This window comes from Gekko japonicus, unplaced genomic scaffold (assembly GCF_001447785.1).
Source record: "Gekko japonicus isolate JY-2015 unplaced genomic scaffold, Gekko_japonicus_V1.1 scaffold117, whole genome shotgun sequence".
In the NCBI taxonomy this organism is placed as follows: domain Eukaryota; kingdom Metazoa; phylum Chordata; class Lepidosauria; order Squamata; family Gekkonidae; genus Gekko; species Gekko japonicus.
The window spans coordinates 627,564-641,565 of record NW_015173676.1 but is presented as its reverse complement, the minus strand read 5'-3'; the positions used below and the strand labels follow the sequence as shown (position 1 = coordinate 641,565).

General features: G+C 39.5%; 1 protein-coding gene across 1 annotated transcript in view; it reads left to right on the top strand.

The window, feature by feature from the left end:
• Positions 1 to 14,002, top strand: part of SMS (spermine synthase) — a 61,370-nt gene that overhangs the window by 7,446 nt on the left and 39,922 nt on the right. The window contains exons 2-3 of the mRNA XM_015422956.1: positions 7,615 to 7,735; positions 12,983 to 13,073. Of these exons, the coding sequence (XP_015278442.1) occupies positions 7,615 to 7,735; positions 12,983 to 13,073 (212 nt within the window). The remainder of the gene's footprint in view (positions 1 to 7,614; positions 7,736 to 12,982; positions 13,074 to 14,002) is intronic.

Here is a 14,002-nt window from a genome sequence, read left to right as displayed (position 1 = left end):
GCTCCAATGTGCATCACCTTGCACTTGGCCACATTGAACCCCATTTGCCATGTTGACGCCCACTCGCCCAACTTTGACAGATCCCTTTGGAGTGCCTCACAATCCTCACTGGTTTTCACCACCCTGAACAACTTCGTATCATCCGCAAATTTAGCCACTTCACTGCTTACTCCCAACTCCAAATCATTAATGAACAAGTTAAAAAGCAGTGGACCAAGTACTGATCCCTGTGGTACCCCACTGCTTACACCCCTCCACTGGGAGAACTGCCCATTTATACTCACTCTCTGTTTTCTATTAATTAGCCAGTTTTTGATCCATAAAAGGACTTGTCCTTTTATCCCATGATTTTTGAGCTTACTTAGGAGCCTTTGATGAGGAACTTTATCAAAAGCTTTCTGGAAGTCAAGGTAAACAATATCTATTGGATCCCCCTTGTCCACATGTTTGTTCACCCCCTCAAAGAACATTAACAGGTTAGTGAGACAAGATCTTCCCTTACAGAACCCATGTTGAGTCTGCCTCAATAGGTTTTGTTCATCTATGTGCCTACTAATTCTTTCCTTAATAATGGTTTCCACCAATTTACCCGGTATCGACGTCAGACTGACTGGCCTGTAATTTCCCGGATCTCCTCTGGAACCCTTTTTAAAGATGGGAGTGACATTAGCTACCTTCCAGTCCTCAGGAATGGAGGCTGATTTTAAGGAGAGATTACATATTTTTGTCAGGAGATCCACAAGTTCACAATTGAGTTCTTTCAGAACTCTTGGATGTATGCCATCTGGGCCTGGTGATTTATCAGTTTTTAAGTTGTTTATCAGTTTTAGGACCTCCTCTCTCGTCACCTCAATCTGACTCAGGTCTTTCAACACCCCTCCCGAACTCAGCGGCTCTGGAGTGGGCAAGCACCTCTCATCTTCCACAGTGAAGACGGAGGCAAAAAATGCATTTAGCTTCTCAGCCATTTCCCTATCATCCTTCAGTACTCCTTTTACCCCTTGGTCATCCGAGGGCCCCACTGCCTCCCTGGCTGGTTTCCTGCTTCTAATGTATTTGAAGAAAGTTTTATTGTTGGTCTTTACATTTTTTGCTATATGCTCCTCATATTCCCTTTTTGCCTGCCTGACTACAGACGTGCATTTTATTTGCCATAGCCTGTGTTCCGTTTTATCAGCCTCACTGTGACTAGCTTTCCACCGCTTAAAGGAATCCTTTTTACCTTTTACAGCTTCCATTACTTTGTTTGTTAACCATGTAGGCTTTTTTTTATACCTGTTTGTGCCTTTCCTAACCTGCGGAATATATTTTTTCTGAGCTTCTAGAATCGTAGTTTTAAAGTTTCCAAGCTTCCCCAATGGTTTTGACCCTTTCTACTTTTCCCTGCAGTTTCCTCCCCACATGTCCCCGCATATCAGAAAAATTACCCCTTTTAAAGTTAAAAGTGGTTGTGTGAGTCTTTTTGGCCAATTCCCTATTTGTACAAATGTTGAACTCAACAACATTATGATCACTGTTCCCAAGCGATGCAATCACTTTTACATCTCTCACCAGGTCTTGAGTGTTACTTATGACCAAATCAAGGATCGCTTCTCCCCTGGTAGATAACAAATATTGCACATCCAGTAATCAGTTTAGGACACAACTGAAATGTCCAAGGATCTTGTTGCACTATTAAGAACCTCAGCTTTTTTCCAGTAGATATGGAGAGGTTTACCCTTGTGAACTAATTCATTCATGAGAGTATTGGTGTTGTTAGGCTGCTTCCATAACAGATAGGAAACAACTTTTGGTACAAATGTTGTCCAAGGCACCCTGATGACTAATAGGTGTGCTGCAATCCTAAGCATATGTACTCAGAAGTAAGTCCCATTAAGTTCACTAGGACTTAGTGCCTAGTAACTATCTTTAGGATTGCAGCTTTCAGCTTAGATCCAGGAGACCAATCAGTCACAAAATGTGATCTCCCCAGCTACACCCAGAATGCTCCCCAGAAGTGACAGTTTAGGCTGCATCAGGATTGAGGAGCTGAGCTGAGAAAGTTGTGCTTGGTATGTGGAAATCCTTCTGCCAACAGAAATGCTCTGCTGGATCCAAGCCTATGTGTTGAAATTTGGAACCCAAAGTATGCGTTATGATAATAGTTAGTATGGCAGTACGGAGCAAGCCAGTGTATTCAGACAACTGAACGGAGAGTTGTAAAAACATTGCATGACATTAGGAACGCACCTGAGCTTACAGAGAACAAACTAGATTTAATAATATACTAATGCATGCTGCCTTCAGAGATGTTTATTAGACACACTCATATGACCTCCTACCAGAAGTCACCAGTCTAGGCTGTAATGTTTAGAAGCTCTTGCTCTGTCCTTCTGGCAGCTCTATTTGTTTTCATACCTAGAAAAACTACACTTGCAGATACAGCATGCCGTTGTCAGATATACTCAACTAGTGACCCAAATGAAGAATTTTTCATTGGCAAACATACCTTCCAAAATTGTGATCCATAGTTGCACCATGTGAAACCAAGAATGGATGGCTGAAAGAAGCTCAAATAAAGTTTAAGCAATAATAATAAAAAGTAGTGAGGTGATTTTGCAGATTTGTATTGCATGCAAATGCGAGTAAGAGGAGGCCCACTGAAGGAACACAACGATACCAGAGGATACCTCATGCAATACAGGAACCTGAAAACATACTACTTGGCACATTAAGGAAATAGATTGCCTGCATCAAATGTTGAAAATTATTATCAGAGTGCTTCCACATTGCACTGCTTACATGATTAAAAGAGAAAAATATATTACAGATCTGATAGTCTTTTTATTTTTTATTGTTACTGTACACTAGATTAGTTTCTTAGATTGTGGTTTTATTTTTGGCTGTTGCTGAAACATTCCCTATCATATTGACTGGGTCCTGCACGTATCTGAATATGCTCTTCAAGATCCATGTTGTTTATGATGGTTATGACATGCTTTTCAATTATACAGCACACATACCCATAAAATTTTCCAGACTTTTTTAAGCTATGGAGAAAAATATGGGGGGGGGGGGAAATGAAATAAATTCAATACATGTTATGCTTGCTTTTTAAAACCAAATATAAACTTGTTTTGTTGCTCTTGTAAAATAAAATACATAATTTATAATGAACTTAGTGTAAAATATGGTACTGTTTGGCATGTTTATGAAATTTAAAGGTATAACTACCGTACAGTATAATCCTAAACAGAGGTAGACCCTTCTAAATCCATTGAAGTAAGTGGGCTTAGAATGGTGTAATTCTGTTTTGGATTCTATAAACAAAATTGTGAAAATATCCAGTATTCTAGAGCAAATTGCAAACCCCATGCCACCCCAGCACACATAGAAGTTGAAAAAAAAGTTGAAAAAGTACTTACTTTTCACAACCTGTCACGTACTCAAAGGACCGTCTTCCTTGTTATAACCCTTTCCCCTGTAAGTTTTTGCCCATTTACAGGTTGTTGCCCATTTACAGGTTTTTCTGGAACTGCCTTTGTTTTATGGAATGGCCTTCTGGAAGAATTGATAAGGACCTCCATCCAAATGCTACTTGGGAGGAGCTGCAACACTGAATTCTTTAAGAGGGCCTTTTGGATTTCTAGTGTTAGATAAAATCTAAGGACTTATACATTGGTTGGATCCTTGTTGGGTATCCATCAGGGAAAAGGATGTCATTAGTAGTGCTTTGTTAACTGTGTGATCTTGTTTTATTGTTTCTTATTTTTGTTGTTTGCTTTACCTGTGATGACACAGGCTTTTATCCTTGTTACCTGCCTTGAGTCCTCTGTGTTGGGAAAGATGACCTTACAATGATGTTATAAACAAATACAATTCCTAATGTGTGTTTAAGTCTCTTTTTGTATGCTTGTTATTTTTTGCATGTTCTAATAATCTGAACTGTTTATGACAACTTGCTCAGTGCAATAAATTATACTCATTTTGTGGAACAAAGTACCACAGCAGCTACAAATCACCATGCTGCTGGCTTTTTACTATCTTATTACAAGTCACCATGCTACTGGCTTATTTCAACAAAGAGCTCAAAAGTGCTGCATGCATGGTTTCCCTTTTCCACCTTCACAGTGGCTTCTGCTGAGACCAGAGTACACATTGCGGTGAGCTTAGTATATGTACAGGAATGTGTATCCAGGTCTTCCCGGTCAGTTCCAGAGCCCTACCTATGAGCAACACACTCTCTGTTAACCACACTTTACTTGTTGGAGGAATTTCTGCTGTTTCATGTAGTTCGTGGTTCCTCAGTGTTTTCTAAAAGTTTTTTACTCTTATGCTCTTTTTGTAGCAAAAGCCCAGCAGAAACTCAATAGCATAATAGGCCACACCCAACAGCAGAAACTCATTAGCATATTAGGCCACGCCCATGCCAGCACAGCGCATTAGCACATTAGGACGCACCCCCATGTTACCAGAAGTGTCGACATCCAGCCACACCCACCTTTTGCTTGTTATTCTGTTTACCTTGTTTGTTGTCAAAACCCAGGGCTTTTTTTGTAGCTGGAACTCCTTTGCATGTTAGGCCACACACCCCTAATGTAGCCAATCCTAATGAATTTCTGCTGTTGGGTGTGGCCTATTATGCTAATGAGTTCCTGCTGGGCGTGGCCAACTTGGGAGCCACCCGGAACTCCATTCCTGTGCGTTCCTGCCCAAAAACAGCCCTGTGTCTTATGTACAAACGCTTTCCTTGTTCTCAAGTGTCCATGCTATGGTCTTTTGTGTAATCTCACACGTTTATGTTATGCTGAAAGGAAAAAGTATATCAGCAAATGCCTAGTAACATTTAGGGTTGCTTACAAAACTTATTAAAGAAGTGTTTCTCCCACCCTTTTTCCACAATGAAGGGCAATTAATTATATACAATTATTACATCTAGGTAGGTAGTAGGTTGGAAACAATCTACTGTTTGACCATTGCTTAAGCACCCATATTGTAACCACAAAATAGTGGACTGAGGAGATAAATCCATGTTAAATTACATCGAATATGAGCTCATGGTACTTTGTGGCTTAGATTAAGAACAGTCCTGTTTAAAAAAGAAAGAAAATTCAGACGGGAAGTATTGATGTTGTTTACTGAAGGGAATCAAAGAAGTGGTGGTAGACAAGGCAAGAGCTTACACTTTCTGAAACTGTTTGGAGATGTGAAGTTCTGTGAAAACTGCAAGCCTGTATAGGCTCCATTGAGATGTCACCCTAAACAGTACATAATAGACAAGTTGTTGTAAATCCCCAGTAGTCTGTTGCTTGCCTCTAAGCAGAATCCCCAGATATTTTCACAAATTCCCTTTATATTATCAGGGTGATGGTAAAGTCTCACCAGGTTTGTAGCTTGCTAACTATTCGTCAGCTGTAATAAATGGTAGGGAAACTGGGGAGCAGGAAGCCAAGCTTCTGTTTCCAAATTCTTGGCTAAGTCTCCCTGTGTAGCTGGTTTAATGAATTCTTGGTTTTTTTACTATGCAGAAAAAAATCCCTTACTCCCTCTCTTTTGTCATTTTCCCCAATGTTGTTAAATAAAATAAAAGCTTGGGGAAAATACCTGACCATGGCCTGATCACTCAGGGATACAAAGGGTGGTGTTGGAAGGGGGGTCTGGAGAGAAGGGAGAGAGAGGAAGGTATTGTCTTGAGAAAACACCAGTGATATTGGGACTGTGTGGTTTTCTCTCTTTGTGCACAGAAAGCTAAAAGCAGCAGTACTACTAAATGTTGAAATCCCTGTTCATTCAGATAGCAAACTACATTTCAGCCAGGTACAGACCAGGGTTCAGAATCTGCGTAGAGCACCTACCAACAAACCATAGTAATTAGCCAGCCTGCATTCAGATGTTATACTAAACAGGAGTTAAATCTAGCTATAGTTTTGGTTTATTGTGCCACTTGAATGCAACCACAGTTGTCAGCTTCATGAAAATCACTGTATGACAAAGCCCAGAATGTTTCAGTCTGCCTCCTATGGAGGCCATTTTTATTGCAGCCTTCTCAAAAATCATCTTATTTATTGAGGCTGACAAACTAACCAAAACTTTGTGTGACTGCATCTAACTTGCAAATGAATAACATTCAAAACTCAGATCCTGGAAAGTTTGATAAATGAGCTTCCTGTTGGTTTCATCTATAAATAGCTACTGGATAGAAAACAAAGGTATTTCCTGTTGCTATTTCTTACACATAAGTACTTTTAGAAAATGGTTCTAATATTAGCATTACGGGTGATGCTTGCTACCAATTCCAGTTGTTTTAGTAGACATGATTCAGCAGATGAGAAGTACAAATCCATTTTGAAGAAAACTTTCAAACAAATATAAGTTTGTTTTACATAGGTATTGTGTTAAATGGGGTTTTGCATGACACTTAAGATACGGTGTGTATGTTGTATATGTGAACTATAATATATGTTTTCAACTGAGGAATGCAGTCATGTGCCCAAACAGGTACACAGACCTGGGAGCTGGGATTGCCTACGGCTATATTCATTAAGAGCACATAGAAGAAAACATTTTTTTGCTCTACCACATAATGCATAACACAGTCATTTTTCTTATTATGAAGGTACCTTGTCTCTGTTCAAAGCACATCTATTTCTTATGTATTAGGTTGTAATATTTCACTGAGTTATTCTGCTTATGTAGCATTGAGTTCAATTGAAGGGTCATGTATGGAGGATTGCATGTATGGAGGATTGCATGGTTTTCAACTATTTGTATCACAGATTGGTGTATTAACATAACATGTGACTCTGCTAACTGGAAGAGTGGGTTATATAATTTTATGTGTAGAAGATAATCTAAGTCTTTTGTAGCAGAGATTATGTAAGTGCCATTTATATAGGCATTAGATAGTTAGATTATTAGTTAGGTTTAGTAATTAATCCATAGTATGATAACAATATAGAGCAATAATCGCTCTTGGATATGTGAGAAGGGATGACATCAGCAAGTATACTGGAAAATACAATATAGGAGAATTGCTTCTCTTAGCTATAAGTATGTGTAAATTGAAAAGTGAAGCGTTAATGAATAAAAAGTACAAGATTGATGGTAAATATTAACTCTTGCTCAGATGAACATCAGACCATCATGTTTAGCTAGCCAAATGAATCATAACTTTTTTCAGTAATCTTAAATCCTATAAAGATCTGGTTACTGCTTTGGCTTTTGTTTCACCTCCAGGTTGAACCTCTTATATCTGTACTTGTCTTTGAATGTTTTAATTTAAAGAATAAGGAACACTGAAATGGTCACTACATTTATTTATTTATGCCATACTCTCTTTAGACATTAAATCCTACCAAAGATTGGGTCAACTTGGCACCTATTTAGAAATTGCTTTTAAAAAATTCAGTGGATTTAACTATAGACAGGCTTTTAAGGAAGTTTGGTATATGAATATTTTTGCCTCAAATTATATGAACAATATTCATAATACTTGGGAGTTGAAAAGGCCATTGTGAATGGAAGCAAGTCTGATCAAAGATAGATTTACAAAGTTCAGGAGAGCTGGAAAACTATCAAAATGACTTACATTTGGTTTCTGTACTTGTTGACTATTGATCTCTATCTTCTTTCTAGCTGATTGTAATGCCATTTTTAAAGGTCTACAGTCCATCTTCCAAGAGCAGGAAATGACAGAGACTATTCATAACTGGGGAGAACTTGGTTATTTAGCAACATATGTCAATAAAAATGGCAGGTGAGTTGAATTTTTGACCTATGATTTGTAAAGATCATAAAGATTACCATAAAGTAAAAAATATTGTCAGACTATATAGTCATCTAAAAGCAGGAAAATTAATGGTACATTTAAAGTTTTTATTATTTTCTGAAGAGGTTTAAAAGTTCATTTTAAATTCCACAGTAAAATTAGTTATTAAGAAAAACGTCTTGCTTATTGGTAATGAACTTGTACTCATGTGAGGTTTCAGTGTACATCATAAAGCAAATGTAAGTCCTTATCCTGGATAGTGTGCATGTCTTCCAAAGTGGATATTTTTCTGTCCTGGGGCTGTAGATTTATATGTAGGCAACCATGCAGCATATTGGCCAATAGGGATGGGTACGAACCTAAAAATCTGATTCAGTTCAGGCCGGCTCCTGAACTGAGACTAAAATGTCCCAAACTGGTCAGTTCAGAAGCCACAGCCAGGGGATAGGGAGGGGGATCACCCAGGAAGCTGGTGGCCATTTAACCCATCTGTTATGCTTCCTCCCGCTTTGAAGTGGGGGGAGTGAAACTCTGACAGGTTTAATGACTGGTAGCCATTTAAACCTAACAGTGGGGTGGGTATGTCATTGCAGCCATTTAAACCTACCGGGTCAGCTGCAGACCTGCGTTGCTCAGCTGTTTGGTGTAGTGGTTAAGTGTGCGGACTCTAATCTGGGAGAACCGGGTTTGATTCCCCACTCCTCCACCTGCAGCTGCTGGATGACCTTGGGCAAGCCATAGTTCTGACAAGAGCTGTCCTTGAAAGAGCAGTTTTCGAAAGAGCTCTCTCAGCCCCACCTACCTCACAGGATGTCTGTTGTGGGGAGGGGAAGGGAAGAGAAAGGAGTTTGTAAGCCATGAGACTTCCGAGTGAAGGGCGGGATATAAATCCAATCTCTTCTGTTAGGTTTAAATGGGCCGAACAGCCAAACTGGACAAAGTCCACTGTATGTTTGAGGAAGGCATCTTCCCTGAACATCAGTTCGGGGGCTCCAAACCGGGCCAAGTTTTTGCCAGATTTGGCTTGTGAACCGCTTTGTGCCCATCCCTATTGGCCGAGCACGGCATTCTGTGGATAGCTGATATAATGTGTACGATTTCAGTATTAATAGCAGGACAGAATGTCTTCCTCCATGTGGGACAGCCTGTTGTTCTAATCTGGAGCTAGTGATTGTCAAGCATTCAACATGAAAACCTAACAGTACTGTTACCAGGGTTTTTTTTTTGTAAAGTTCAGATCATTCTGGAACATCTCCAGTTGTATTTTCTTTTGTGTTTCACATTAACAAAACTTAACTCTATGAATACTTGAAAGACTCTTGAGAGTGGGCATTCTTTCAAGGTAAAATGAGAGCCTTGTCCTTGTTATATGTGTTGTAACCTTGAACACAAGACTGGTAAGACTGCTACAGCCAGGTGAGACTAGTTTTTGTAAACAGTTGGTTGCTTCCTTTTTAAAGATGGTTTGGAAGGCATTTACTGCAGAGTTAAAATAAATAAATACACTTCCAGACGTGCCGGGAAACGCGGGCGGGGGGGGAGCGCGGCTATTTGCGCCGTTGCATTCTGATGCGCTATTATGTGATCAGATGCAACGGCAGCTTCCCTGCAGCAAAGAGGACAACGGGGGAGGAAGCCGTGTCACACCGGGAGGCTTCCATAGGCTGCCCGTGGCAAAGCATTTGCTAGTACATGCGGTGTGCTAGTTTTTTACTGCGCGGCTTTGGCGGCTTGCTACGGGGTCACCATGGGAGTGCTACGCCTCCCAGATGTTCCCGTGTGATCGCGCCCGGATACTCCGTGGGACTCCCATGCCTTCAGCGAGGCAAATGCTTTGTGTGACCGGGGCCTGTGTTGCTGTAGAATTGTATTCAGTACGGTGCATGCTCTGTAGCTTCAAACTATAGTTGCTGCTGCTGAAGAATCTTCTTTTAACAGAGGCATTGTATTAATAACTGTGAAGGTTGTGGTTTTCAGATGACATTTATATAGATGTAGCATTGTGTGAAGCTTGACCAGTCAGGTCTATCAGACTTACCTTGTGGCTTCTAAATGTACTAATTTCAGATAAGACATTAGAGAAACGGAAAAAAAACCCCTTCTACTGATTTCCTTGGAGAGGAGAATAAAGATATTAAGCAAAGAAGTAGAAACTGTTTACAAGTATAACACACAGCATTTGTTGGGTTCATTCAGCATTTAACTGTTCTCTGCACTCTGGAAATGACAAGTGATCAGCCAAGCTTTTAAAATTCTTGTTTGTTAGCCAGCTTTCCTCAGAACTAGGCTCTGAAGCAAGTATAGTCTCCTTTACAATGTTCATTGAAATTTGCCTGCTTTCCTTCCCTGCTCTGAGAAGACACACTATCCTGAGGTAGGGTGTTCTCAGGATAGTGAGAAAGGATCCCTCCTACTTTCTGGAGACTCACTCATAAAGCACCATATTAGCCTGCTTTCTCCTAAAGCCAGGCTCTGAGACCTCTCTTCCATCACTCTTACTTCCTGGAGGTACAAACCTTGTCTTGCTAAAAAATTTGTTTTACATTTTTATCAGTTTCCTGCTCTCTGTCTCCTCCATCATTTAGTGGATCCTGGTTTGCTGTTTGTGTATGTGCTTGAGTTCAGTATGTTTTTATTGTTTTACTGAGTATTTTTTAAAGTAGGCCAAGGGTATTTTTAAAGACCAAGAGTATTTAGAATTGGCCAAGGGAAATAATTTTTGGTGTGTTACGTTGTAAGAATAGGTAATTGTTGTGACTCTTGCAAGCAGAAGATCATTAGTAGTGTTATCTAAAGCCTCTTAAAGGATTCTTATTTGGTAAAAATAGTGGCATATGTTAATTGACGTTTATGTAAACAAAGATGAGATAGTGCAATACTGTAAGCTTGAGCTTTTAAACAGTGACTACTGGAAACATTAAGAAGAAAGTATCAAAGGAATATACTTGTGGAAGAAAAAGACATTTTAGAAATACATTTTTTAAAATACTGGCTTTATAATAAACTATATGAGAAGAAGATAGGAGGGAAAGTTAAACAATATAGAAGAGTGCGTATATCAGAATTTTAGGACATTAAAGTTGGCCTAGAATATATAAACAGCAGTTTTCAAGTAGAGCAAAAACCTGTGATCAAGGACAGCAGAACACAGGCCTTGAAAAATAAAATAGCCTTATCTTATTTCCTTATGGAGTTCCATGGAATTTTTACTCTCAGGTAGATAAATGTATTGATATGATCTCAGTAATTTTAACTCTCGTTTTCCTCAACTAGTGGACTTAGAACAATCTTGAATCCTGCATGGAATGGTCTTTTCAAGAACATGTAATTATCTTAGAAACTAGAGAGTGGGGATGCGGTGGCTTAGAGGTTAAAGATGCTGAGCTGCAGACCGGAAGGTCTGTAGTTCAGCAGTTCGAGACCCTAGTGCTGCGTGACGGAGTGAGCTCCTGTCTGTGGCCCCAGCTCCTGCCAGCCTAGCAGTTCAAAAGCAAGGAGTTGCAAGTATATAAATAGGTACTGCTTTGGTAGAAAGCTAATAGTATTCCGTGCGCCTCAGCGTTTAGTCATGCCGGCCACACGTCTTTGGACAGCGCTGGCTCTTCAGCTTGGAAACGGAGATGAGCACCACGCCCTAGAGTTGGATTCGACTAGCTTTCGAGCAAGGGAAACCTTTACCTTTACCTAAAAGAATGCAACAAATAGTCTTGTAACTTATGCAGGATTTCTTTTTCATTGTTTACTGTCTTTAACAGGAAGATTCCTGCTGTAGACTGGCAGCTTGTTTGGAATTGTGCTCTGAATAACAATGAAATAAAAATAAACATGAATTAGCAAAAGAAAACCCCAAACCCTGATAAACAACTGGTGTATTATATATTGCAAAAGAATGAAGAAAGATTGTATCTCCAGTACATTCCGAAGACCTATGGAGGTCAATCAGTTCAAGTGAACAACTCATAAATTTTATTATTTTTAGGAGACTTTCAACTGGGTAGGGGTCATGAATAGGTGACAGTGTTAGGCCATATGCAGTTTCCCCAACATGCAGAAGGCTCTAAGTTCAATCCCTGGTGTCTCTTATTTTTATTTCTTAAAATATGAATGCCACACTTTTCTTCTTGGCTCAAGTTGGCCAAAGTTCAATGGATTACTTGTTTATTTTATTTAAAGTATGTTTCTGTTGCCTTTCCACCCAATTCAGTGTCTCAAGGTAGTGAACATTAACATTTTAAACATCAAAACATTTCAGACATTAAAAGGTATATTTAAAATACCAATATATATATATATATAAAATATTTAAAACAATTAAATAAAACATAATATAAACACATTAGGTAATATGTAGGGTTGTCAACTCTGGATTGGGAAATTCCTGGAGATTTGGGGGCTCTAGCCTGGGGAAGGTGAGGGAAGGGAGGGAACTCCGTGGTGTACAATGCTATAGAGTCCACCCTCCAATGCAGCCATTTTCTTCAGGGGAACTGATCTGGAGATTAGTTGTAATTCCAAGAGATCGCCAGGTTCCATCAGGAGGTTGGCAACTCTAGTAATATGTGATGTGAAGGATTTGTGCTGAAGACCTTGGAGATTCCTTGCCAGTCTTAGATGTTACTGAGTTTGCTGGATCAATGGTCTGATTCAATACAAGGCAGCTTCATAGGTATCCCAAATACTGAAGATTTTATAAAGTTGTTATATAGATATAAAATATAGATATTCCTACATTATCTATTGCTGAAAAATTAACATTAATTGAGGCCTATTACCTAGAAGGAAATATTGCAATAATTTCAGAGCCAAAAATAAATAAAACTTCTGGCTCCAACAGGTTGCAAGCAGAATATTATACAAACTTTATTAATGCAGCTATTAATTTTTTCAGTGCCGTTGCATGCACACAAGTACTAAATTCTATTGGGATCCAGTTGGACCAGCAATCAGCCTTGGTTATGATTGTTTCCCCCCCTGTATTTCTTGCTCAGGGTACTTCAAAATGTGGGTGGTGCATGCTTGGCACTTTTTGCTTAAATCTAAAGTGATTTTTTAAATATCAGGTAGACGCTACTAGTGTTCACAACTAAGCACTTTGACAAAAACTGCATGTGGGTTTGCGTTTGAGTACTTCTAATAAATAGAAGTCATTTTTTCCTGATATATTTTTAATTCATTTAATAAATGAGAACTTTGCTTCTTTCAGTTCTTGGAATTTGTCTTGTTCTTGCATTGCAGTTTTGCCAATCTGAGAATATATCCACATGGGTTGGTGTTGGTTGATGTTCAGAGTTACAATGACATGAAAACAGGAGAAGAAACAGAGCAGGTATGTCATAAGCTTCATCAAAACACAAGTGTACTTGGTCCACTGCTTTTTAACTTGTTCATTAATTATTTGGAGTTGGGAATAAGCAGTGAAGTGGCTAAATTTGCGGATGATACGAAGTTGTTCAGGGTGGTGAAAACCAGTGAGGATTGTGAGGCACTCCAAAGGGATCTGTCAAGGATGGGCAAGTGGGCGTCAACATGGCAAATGGGGTTCAGTGTGGCCAAGGGCAAGGTGATGCACATTGGAGCCAAAAATCCTAAATATAAATACACATTGATGGGGTCTGAACTGGCAGAGACTGATCAAGAGACAGATCTTAGAGTTGTAGTACATAACTCACTGAAAATGTCGAGACAGTATGTGACTGCAATAAAAAGCCAATACTATGCTGGGGATTATTAGGAAGGGTATTGAAAACAGATCAGCCAATATCATAATGCCCCTATATAAATCAATGGTGAGACCTCATTTGGAATACTGTGTGCAGTTCTGGTCACCACACCTTAAAAAGGATATTATAGCTTTGGAAAAAGTGCAGAAAAGGGCAACTCGAATGATAAAAGGGTTGGAACACTTTCCCTATGAGGAAAGGTTAAAGCGCTTAGGGCTCTTTAGCTTGGAGAAAAGACGACTGAGGGGTGACATGATCGAGGTTTATAAGATTATGCATGGGAAAGAGCAGGTAAAGAAAGAGGTACTTTTCTCCCTTTCTCACAATACAAGAACCCGTGGGCACTCCATGAAATTGCTGAGCGGTCGGGTTAGAACGGATAAAAGGAAGTACTTCTTCACCCAAAGAGTGATTAACACTTGGAATTCACTGCCACAGGAAGTGGTGGGTGCTACAAGCATGGACGGCTTCAAAAGGGAATTAGATAAGCATATGGAGCAGAGGTCCATCAGTGGCTATTAGCCACAAGGTATAG